Raw genomic sequence first — 11,324 nt, 5'->3', positions numbered from 1 at the left:
TGATTTGTGTGTGGTGTTACCTGTGTTTATGTGTGTGGATGACACTGTGTTATGTGTGTGGATGCACTGTGTTATGTGTGTGGATGCACTGTGTTATGTGTGTGGATGCACTGTGTTATGTGTGTGGTTGCACTGTGTTATGTGTGTGGATGCACTGTGTTATGTGTTGTGGATGCACTGTGTTATGTGCTGTGGATGCACTGTGTTATGTGTGTGGATGCACTGTGTTATGTGTGTGGATGCACTGTGTTATGTTGTGTGGATGCACTGTGTTATGTGTGTGGATGCACTGTGTTATGTGTGTGGATGCACTGTGTTATGTTGTGTGGATGCACTGTGTTATGTGTGTGGATGCACTGTGTTATGTGTGTGTGTTACCTGTGTTATGTGTGTGGATGCACTGTGTTATGTGTGTGGATGCACTGTGTTATGTGTGTGATGCACTGTGTGTGTTTCAGGGCAGAGAAAGAGTGGGGTGATGGGATCCGTGGGCTCTCTCTGAGCGCTGCGCGCTACGCCCTGATGAGGCTGGAGGAGGGGCCGCCACACACAAAGAACTGGAGGTAGACACACACACACACTCACACACACAAACACACACACACACACACACACACACACACACACACACACACTCACACACACGCTTACACACACACACACTCACACACACCTCACACACACACTCACACGCTTAACACACACACACTCACACACACTCACACACGCTTACTCACCCACACACGCTTACTCACACACTCACACACACTCACAACACACGCTTACTCACACACACACACACAAACACACACTCACACACACGTCTTACTCACACACACACACTCACACACGCTTACTCACACACACACACTCACACACACACACTCACACACACGGCTCTCTCCAGAGGACGGTGTCTGAACTACTGAACTACTTTCTGGAGAATGAGGCTGTTTTTAACTTTACCATTGTCATACTTTATCCTGTTTGGGTAGTATTTGTGGGCTGTTTATATTTTCTTCTTTAATGTCCCTCTCTCTTTTTTCAACGTTCACGTTTCCTTTCTCCTCTCCCCTCTATCCTTTCCCCATTCAACCTCTCTGGATCTCTTTCCTCCTTTCCCCCCCCCCCCCCTCCCTAGACCACAGCTGTTGGTTCTGGTGAGCACTGACGCGGAGCAGAACGTGGAGCAGCCACGCTTGCTGTCCCTGACCAACCAGCTGAAGGCTGGCAAGGGCCTCACCATCGTGGGCACTGCCATGCAGGGCACCTACCTGGAGAACCACCCACAGGCCCAGAAGGCTGAGCAGGTAGGGAATCACACACACACAGATTTTCTCATTTTCTCTCTCTTTCTCTTTTTCTGTTTCTTACTCTCTCCCACTTCCTGTCTCTCTCTTCCTGTCTCTCTCCCCCCCCCCCCCCCCTCCCCTCCACAGGCCCTGCGTAAGACGATGGAGACAGAGAAGGTGAAAGGCTTCTCCCAGGTGACTGTGTTCCTCGAACCTGCGGGACGCCACCTCCCACCTGCTCCAGGCCAGCGGCCTGGGAGGACTCATGCACAACTGTGTGCTGGTCAGCTGGCCTCGCAACTGGAAACAGGCTGAGGAGAACCAGGACTGGAGGAACTTCATAGGTGAGTGCCCTCTGGCTGGGTTGGGCTAAGCTGGACTGGCCTTAAGGACATACGCCCCGATTGAAGACACTAAAAGTGTCATTCCTATCCTTGTAGAATAAAGAATGTCCATCCCAGATGTGTGTGTGTGTGTGTTGTAGAGTTGGTTCGGGAGACCACAGCGGCCAGCCTGGCCCTGCTGGTGCCTAAGAACATCGCAGCGTTCCCATCCAACGGTGAGCGCTTCACCGAGGGTCACATCGATGTCTGGTGGATCGTCCACGACGGAGGCATGCTGATGCTGCTTCCCTTCCTTCTGCGCCAGCACAAGGTAGGCCCCGCCCTCCCCGCCCTGCCTTCTATGCCCCGCCTTCCTCACCCGCCCCACCCTCCCTGCTCCGCCCTCCTCGAGTCTTATACACACCCCAAACCACCAATGACCACAGACAGTGGATGAGATGAATGGTGACCTGACTGGATGTGTTTCTCCTCAGGTGTGGAGGAAGTGTAAGATGCGCATCTTCACCGTGGCCCAGTTGGACGACAACAGTATCCAGATGAAGAAGGACCTGACTACCTTCCTGTATCACCTCCGCATCGACGCCCAGGTGGAGGTGGTCGAAATGGTAGGTGGGGCGTGTGTGTGTGTCTTTGTCTTTGCACATCTCTTGGCCCTACGTGTGAACTAGCCGAGCGTGTGTTGTTGTGTGTGTGTGAACTAGCCGAGCGTGTGTTGTGTGTGTGTGTGTGTACTAGCCTAGTGTGTGTTGTTGTGTGTGTGTGTACTAGCCGAGCGTGTGTTGTTGTGTGTGTGTGTGTGTGTGTACTAGCCTAGTGTGTGTTGTTGTGTGTGTGTGTACTAGCCGAGCGTGTGTTGTTGTGTGTGTGTGTGTGAACTAGACTAGTGTGTGTTGTTGTAGTTGCCCACCGTGTGTTTTGTGGTTTGTGTGTACCAGCCCAATGTGTGTGTTGTGATGTGTGTGTGCTCCAACCCTGTGTGTGTGTGTGTGTAATCTCCGCCAGCATGACAGCGACATCTCAGCCTACACCTACGAGAAGACCCTGGTGATGGAGCAACGCTCGCAGATCCTCAAGCAGATCAACCTGACCAAGACGGAGCGGGAGAGAGAGGTAGACATTTACATTTAGTCATTTAGCAGACGCTCTTATCCAGAGCGACTTACAGTAAGTACAGGGACATTCTCCCCGAGGCAAGTAGGGTGAAGTGCCTTGCCCAATGACACAACATCATTTGGCACGGCCGGGAATTGAACTGGCAACCTTCAGATTACTAGCCCGCTTCCCTAACCGCTCAGCCACCTAGACACCTGCTGCCCACCTCCCCTGCTGCCTGCCAGGCACGCAGGCACACACAAACCACCCAGTGCACCACCCAGTGCACCACCCAGTGCACCACCCAGTGCACCACCCAGTGCACCACCCAGTGCACCACCCACTAACCAAAGAACCCCCCCCAGTTACTGCATCGTATGTTCATGGCTGGACTGAGTTTCTGACCCCCTCCTCGCTCCTCAGATCCAGAGTATCGCAGACTCCTCCCGTGGGTCGATCCGTCGTAAGACCCCTGTCGCCGTGACGACCCAGCTCAGCGTGCCGGAGGAGCAGCCGGGGGGCAGCAAGGAGGAGAAACCTGAGGAGGAGGTAGGAGGCGCCCTCACACACATCCAGCCATCCATACACACACACACACACACAGCCATCCACACACACACACACAGCCATCCACAGTACTTTAAGTTACTGTACTCAAGTAGATTTTTCTGGTATCAGTACTTTACTTCACCATTAATTTTTCTGACAACTTTTTACTTTCACTCCTTAAATCTTTTACACAAATATCTGTACTTTCTATTTATTAAATTTTCAAACCAGGCTCGTTACTTTAGTTTTAATCTGTACTTGTACTTGAGTGAAGGATGTGGGTACTTTAGCCATCTCTGCTGCTGTTCATGGAAAAAGACTCAACTGGCTGACTGGCCGGCTGGCTGGCTGACGCACCTGAGATTTCCAGTAACAACTCTCTCTCTCTTTCCTCTCACCTTCACACACTATTGCTATCTGTGTCATCCCGTTCCTGCTCCTCATGTTCTTGTTCTACCATCTCCTCTGCTCTGCGATTCCACCTCAACCTTATCTGGGGTTCCACCTCTTCTGTGGTTCCTTCCTTGTCCATATGTACTGCGCCCCCCCCTCTCCTGCCCCCCTCTCAGTCTGCCTCTGTCCCTGTGTCCCCCCCCTCAAAGGTCCAGCTCATCCATGACACCACCACCCCGGCCAGCCCGGTCACCCCTGCCTCCCCCCTGACCCCCACCACCGAGAGCACCCTGACTCCTGGCACGCAGGTCCAGATGACCTGGACGGAGAAGTCTGACGGCGAGCCTGCCAAGCCGGCAGGGGCAGCCACGCCCGAGGGCATCAAGGACATCTTCAACATGAAGCCGTGAGTCCAGAGACTGACTCAGATGAACACAGCAGGCTGGACGAGTGTAGAAGGGTTTATTTACCCAGAGTAGCGGACAAAGCAGTTCCAATAGCTTTGAAATGTCAGTGGTGACAGGACAAATCTTATTTTGTTTACGTAATCTTATTTTATAAGACCAGCTCCACTCCGGGGAAATGCTGAAATGGTTTATTTGGAGACCGTCTTCCTCATCCCTCTCTGTTCTGAGTAATAACGGGGGTGTTTCTTCCCTGAAGTTGATCAATTTTGCTCCAGTAAATTCTGGCCCTACATCTCTGTTTGACCTCTGTGTTTTCCCTCTGTGTTTGATCTCTGTGTGACCCTCCCTCACCTTTTTGTTCTTTCTCCTGGCCATGCTGCAGAGAATGGGAGAACCTGTGAGTACTTCAGATTATCATGAGACCCTGCCTACGGGATTTTAATTCTGTACATGGAGACATAACATTGTGATTTGTTTTAAGAGTCAATGTCAAGTCCACATATGAGAGTGACTGAAGAACATTTATTCTCTGTGAATTTATCTTCACAGTCGGTGAAAATCAATAATATTCTACCAGCTAGTATTGATGTTTACATGTACAGTACAGCTGAAATATAAACCCCCGGAACCTATATGTTATGCTGCAGTTGACTAAGCCGTCGTTCTCCGTCCCCTTAGCAACCAGTCCAACGTGAGGCGCATGCACACAGCGCTGCGGCTGAACGGTGCCATCCTGAAGAAGTCCCAGGATGCCAAGCTGGTGCTGCTCAACATGCCCGGCCCACCCAAGAACCGTGCGGGAGACGAGAACTGTATCCTTCCCCCTGATTGGTGTTCTGCCCCACTGGTGAGCTGGCTCTTCCTGGAGACCTACCCTCCTGCAGGATCAGCTCCCAGGCAGGGGGGGGGGGGGTGACATGGTTCCAGTCAGGTCCTTGTGGCTCTTAAGTATTGGTCGCTGTCACTGTGAGGAAAGGCACTGGCGTGCTCTCCCATATCACAGCCAACAGCTCCACTCCGACTCGTTTTGTTGTTGTCTTTCCTGCTTGATAGACCTTTGACTTCCTGCCTGATAGACCTTTGACTTCCTGCCTGATAGACCTTTGACTTCCTGCCTGATAGACCTTTGACTTCAATCACATGATTCTATGTCGAAACTTCCAGCATGTGTCCATGAGTTTCCCTAACCCCTTTCCCTCTCAGATATGGAGTTCCTGGAGGTCCTGACAGAGGGTCTCAACCGGGTCCTCCTGGTCCGCGGTGGAGGCCGTGAGGTCATCACCATCTACTCTTGAGAGATCAGCTGCCCCCCCCCCTGCCCCCCCCCCCCACGCACACCTCACCCAGTACTCATTTTCATTTGTTCATGTACGAGTTTAATCTCACACTCCATGAAACTCCATGGCCAGCTTCATTATCAGCTTCGCCATTAATACGCACACACACACACACACACATACACTTTATCTTATGTCTTATTCACACACCTTATTCTCCACCAGCCAGATCAAATATCTTTACCGAGCAGACTCCTACCAGACTGCTCAGATCAAACTAGACTGCTGGTGCTGGTATGTGGATGTGTGTGTGAGCATGTGTGTGTTATAGAGGGGCGAGTCCTAGAGAGCTACGTACCAGTGTCTACGTAGAGCAGCCCTCCAACCTCCATCAGTCTAAACTGAGCTGAACTGAGCTGGATGGATGGATGAAGGGAGGGAGGGAGTGAAGGAGAGGGAAAGGGATGGATGGATGAAGGGAGGGAGGGAGTGAAGGAGAGGGAAAGGGATGGATGGTAAGTGTTGGAAGGTATAGTGCCCCTTTACCAGGCATCCATGCAGGAGAATGGAGCACTCTGAAACAAACCCTGTCAGGTGTGTGTTGAGAGTGACCATCATCATTATCATCATCATCATCCTCAGAGAGACTGCCACGTCCAGGTCAGTGTTTGAGAGACGAGGTGTTTCTGTTGTGTTTCTGGTCCCGGGGCGGTCCGGATGTTCAACAGAAGAGTAGGAAGAAGGGAAACGAGAAGTGGTGAAAAGGTCTCCATGACAACACAGATCATGCTCCACGAACTTTGAACCCCTGACATCTTAACCCTCTGTCACCTTCCCGCCCCTGTGTCATTGAGGTCACCAGGCTACACTTTGTCCTTCACTTTGATGTTTTTACGGATCCCGTCCTCCATCCCTCTTGTAAGTGGCTGTCCCCCTCCTCCCCCCCAGCCACTCTTAGTGCCAAAAGAACAAGGCTAGCTTGGTTTGTAGGTATAGACACGTCGCTAAACTGTGAAAAGAGTGTTTCTTAACTTTAGTGGTTGTCATAGTGAGAGGCAGGGCCAGGGAGTACGGGCAGTGACATCATCACTGTTGAATGCCAGCCACACTTGACCTCCGTGTGACCTCTGTGTGGATCACACTGTATAAAGCGGAGAAGCTCTGACAACTTGTTCAGTATGAGTGTTCAGTATTTTTGTGACTTACTAAATGCTTCTAGTGGAGAAATGACCTCCCTCTTTCAAAAAGGGTTGTCTGAAAATGCTTTTGGATGGCTTACACTCCTATCACTATGGTAACTGTCACTGTAACCTTGAGGAGAACTGCACCTGCACTGTCCTCCACTGTGCAACAAGTGATTTAATGACTATTAATCAGTTCATGAAATGAACATATTATTTTTCCATCTAGTAAACTAAATTCTAATTGTTATTTGTATAGACCAAGATTATACATATTTATCCAATAGATCTATATTATTTAATAGATTATCACTCAGAATATATATATACTATATATATATGTTGTTTTGCCAAATCTAGATGTTATATGTGCCATATAAACGTTTTGTTTAACAAATCAAATGAGAGTTTAAATTAGCAGTTAAATTGTGATAAAAGTTCAGTTTAAACGGAGTATAAATATGGTCACGGCTGTAGCTGGAGAGTAACTTTACAGATGACTGATGTTCAGTTCACTCATCCCAATACTAGTAAAGGCGGTACACATTGTTTTCTTGAAAACCACAAACCAGCAGAAATATAGTTGACAGTTAAAGTTGCCGCAGATCACCTGTAGGGTACTATCCATAACAGAGAAGAGATATAGTAAAAGTGCTGGAATGGAAGGAGGTTTCACAAGTAGGAAACACTCTCCATGTGCTATATATTGAATTCTATGCAGTAGAATCTAAACATGGGATTTCGATATCCCCTAGTCTAGCCAAGATGCGAGCCAACGTTGGCATGTCCCTGACCATGAATGAACTGTTAACAAATTAGAATTTAAATTGTGTGAAAAGTGCATCTTGAAAGGAATGTGCAATAGTTGGAATTTGGACTCATAAAATCATGTTATTTATTTTTTTATGTGTATATTTTGTATAGGTAGATTGGATTTCATCAAGTCCAATGAATTTAGCATCATCTACAGTATCTCACTCCGACCAATGACAGGTGTGGTAGTGTTTCAAGTTTATGTTCTGAAAGAAACCTTTTTTTGGTCACTTGCACTTGTACTAGATCTGTGACTATAGAGAAATACATATAAACACAAGAGGGAAGAATATAAATTGATGTAGTTTATAAAACTATCAAAACCAGTATAAATGTTTTTTTGTGTTGTTTGACAGTCAGAATCTTATTTTGTGAATGCTGCTAGTATCAATAGATTTATTTGTATTGTAAATAGAGACTTCTAAAGGAAGAAAAACATATGATATATCAAATAAAAGGATAGTAGATAACACTATATCTATCTCAATGAGTAGGCATATAGACATACATATCAGCTGGTGGTCTCTCTGGAAACCTGACTTTACCCAGGAACGAGCAACCTGAAGTCTCAGCTGTGAGAAAGAACTCTCTGGAACACATAGAGGCAATACAGTTAGCTAGCTCATCAGGGTGTCATTTTAGAGGAGGGGGTGTGGGGGCATCTCCCCCCACCCACCCTCTTTATCTTTCAGCGATCTGCACTCTCGATTACCCCTGTCCACAGCTGTATCAACACAGAATCCCATAGAATATGAAAAAAAGATTCTGTGAACTTATGTTCTTCTGAGGTGAACTGAAAGGAGAATTGAAAAAGAGTCCAGCCCTCATTGAGTGGTGTCTAGCTAGATGTTCTGCGCTAGGCGTTGGAACGGCCAGTTAGTTCAAACCCAAGTGCACAGCTCATCTTTTTAAAAGGTATAATTTCCACCATCGTTATTGGCAAATGGCTGATGGTTATCTGGATATTTTCCCTTAAATTGATTGTTGCCTCTCCCTTAGTTAATATCAGGTTAAATCAAATCAATACAAATATACATAAATTATTAAATTGCTATATGATAACTAGATTAATCTGGGAAGGAATAATTTGGGGATTGTAGAACATTGCCTGCATTGACTGAGCCTTTGAGTCTATTTTAAAGAAGAGATCTATGATGGTCACAAAAAAAAAGTTTATTGGAAATACATTTATTTGGATTGTGTTGAATATAATTGCTGTTTGCATGGTCTTCTGTGGCTAGATTTGTTTCAGTGGTTTCAATAGTGTATCAAGTTCAATGCAGGTGATTTGGTAAATTATCGCGTCTATCTCTATACATTGCACCCTGCAGGGCACCTAATAAAAATGTACCTTTTCTTGTTACGTTCATTTGGCAATCTTTGCTGTGATATGTCTGGATACTGTAGAGGAAAGTATTGCAACCTTTCACGTAGCTGTAACCAATCCAGTAATGCCAGATCATTCCCCACTAGGAAACAGGTGTCCAGAGAGCTGGATGTTTTTTGTTGTTGAAAATTCAATCAAGGCCTTCTCTTATACTTCTTTGGCAACTAAAGCCTAATTTATACTTATGTCGCCGACACTTTTGAAATGGTCGCCGATGAAAAAAAAAGTGTCGCTCAGGCTGCTGCATTTATACTTCGGCAAACAGTCGCCTGTGCTCAAGGTTCGCGTGACGTAAACAGAATCATTTTACCGTTACATTCATTGCTATGGTTACATTGTTAACGCTTTGTAGCCATGGTGATCAATCTCCGAAACTGACTATTTTAATTTTTCACAATGTGACGACATCAGCGCCAGTAGAAATTTCTTCTGGTAGGCGACACTTCTAAGCGACGGTTATTAAAGGTGTCGACCGAGACGTCATTTCTGTCGGCGACCTTTTCAAAAGTGTCTGCGACCTAAGTATAAATTGGGCTTAAGGATGAGAGGCCAGGGAACAACTGAATAATGGTTACAAATAGTAGTTAGCCTTTTAAGTATATTTAAAAAAAGAGTACCAGTTCACAATGTTGTTGCTTGTCATTCTTCAATCTTGCTAAACCATGTTATATGAGAGCAGTGTGTATGGATGGCTTTCTAGGATGTTCCTGAGCATTTGTATGTATATGACACTGTAACCTGCAATGTTGTCTTTTGTTGTACACTGTTTTATCACTGTGGACAAAGTCTTAGAGTTTTGTAAGATAACGTACAATATTGTATTATATAACATGGGGGAATCTATTTTATTTTATCTTCTCATCCTTTCTTTGTTACTGTGTGTTTGCAACATTCAGCTACAAGTTGACAATACTCTGTTCATCATAAAGTTCAACAGCTCTTTCGACAGAGTTGACCAACTGTCCTACCAGGCTTATAGGACCGCTGTCCACTGCTCTAAAAAGGCATCCTTCCACCTCACCTCAATCTAATCTCCAATTGGACATGACAGGATAGAAAAAGCTTGTGGTGTTGAAATGCCTCCATTCAAAATCTAGATTAGGGATTATTTAAGGGAAAAGTGGAAGGACACATTTGGGGCAAACCTGTTAAGGTTGTCACATGGTCAGGCTGTTTCGTCACGGTCTGATCCACAGCGCCCTGTGCTGGTGAGTGGTTGTTTTGTAGTCTGGGGGGGGGGGGGCTGTCAAACATGAGAAACATGGCTTACATTTGATTGTTTCTTTGCAGTTTTTACTCTGCAAATATAAACTACCTGTTCGTTTTTTACATTTATGTTCTCATTTATCAAGTATTTTAGAGGACAGTTAAGCATGGAGCTATTTGTTTATGTAATTTGTTTTGCAGTTTTCTTGAAAGAATCATAGTAAATGTTGAATTTATATTGTCACTGAACCAGTGAGGTGAGCCTCCCTTAACCACCCCCACCCCTCAACCCCATCCTCCCCACCCCTCCCCCCTCAACCCCTTCCTCCCCACCCTCCCCCCTCAACCCCTTCCTCCCCACCCCCCCCCCCTCAACCCCTTCCTCCCCACCCCTCCCCCCCTCAACTCCCTCCTCCCAGAACTGTACCTATATGTGATTGCAGTGTAATTCTGAATATTGATCAAAGAATAGAAAACAAGAGCTTCCACTTCCTGGTTGGGCTCTGCTTGGAACGTATGAAAACCCAAAGAGATGAAAAGACAGAGTTTTATAAACCAATCAGAGAACATCTGGCTGACATGTCTCAGATCAAACCGTCACTTTCACCTCTGTAGCATGAGACACGCCCGCCTGTGATCACTGCAAAGTCTCCATCCTCTAATGGATATTAAGGGCTCTGACTGAAACATACCTGCTCTTGGGTTGGAGGAGTTGGTGTCTTTGCAAAGGACACTGACTCTCACTAACACACAATATTGATACACGCAACCAACAGATTGGTCTGAATGTGTTATAATGACACTTCCACCTATTGATCAGACTGGCAATTGCATTTTCAGTTTGAAAGTCAGTTAGAAGTCATTTCAGACTTCTAGTCCCCTCAGTACAGTGCAAGCAGAGCCTAACTCCAGTAACGTCTGTGTAAATCGATGCATGCATGCACATTACCCTGACAAAGGTGTAGTTTTGCAAATATATTGAAGTGTTTATGGTATACAGTATTATGTTAATATGGGTCATTGGTTTATTTGATCCTTTGCTTTTATTTCAATAGTATTGTGTTAGGTATATTTTATTTGATATAGAACACCAGTATGTCCTGGTTGAAATGTGAGTTACAGAATTCTGTTTTCTTTTAGAATATTTGTCAAAGAGGCCAATTCACTAATGTATCAATTGTTTCATATATATTTACAGATGAAGTGATAACCAAAGTATTATTCAGTTATCTAGGAAATGCATGAACATGGAATACTCCAAGGAATTAACCCCAAACTCTGATCCAATAGTGGCACATTTGTTCTTACTGGCAGGCACACACACGACACAAATGCAAGCTGAGCTGGCAGAGAAGGTCAGGATTAAGATGGCCACAAGCTTAA

The 11,324-nt window shown here is 46.1% G+C and overlaps 1 protein-coding gene across 1 annotated transcript in view; it reads left to right on the top strand.

The window, feature by feature from the left end:
- Positions 1-5,372, top strand: part of slc12a5a (solute carrier family 12 member 5a) — an 87,124-nt gene extending 81,752 nt beyond the window's left edge. Inside the window, 12 exon segments of the mRNA XM_067233660.1 lie at positions 459-563; positions 1,142-1,310; positions 1,440-1,496; positions 1,498-1,636; positions 1,777-1,946; positions 2,110-2,241; positions 2,639-2,746; positions 3,152-3,277; positions 3,880-4,076; positions 4,460-4,474; positions 4,756-4,889; positions 5,281-5,372. Of these exon segments, the coding sequence (XP_067089761.1) occupies positions 459-563; positions 1,142-1,310; positions 1,440-1,496; positions 1,498-1,636; positions 1,777-1,946; positions 2,110-2,241; positions 2,639-2,746; positions 3,152-3,277; positions 3,880-4,076; positions 4,460-4,474; positions 4,756-4,889; positions 5,281-5,372 (1,444 nt within the window).
- Positions 5,373-11,324: the final 5,952 nt, after the last annotated feature.

Source organism: Osmerus mordax, chromosome 1 (assembly GCF_038355195.1).
Source record: "Osmerus mordax isolate fOsmMor3 chromosome 1, fOsmMor3.pri, whole genome shotgun sequence".
NCBI lineage: Eukaryota > Metazoa > Chordata > Actinopteri > Osmeriformes > Osmeridae > Osmerus > Osmerus mordax.
Note: the sequence above shows the minus strand (reverse complement) of the source record. Positions and strands in the feature narration are given on the sequence as shown.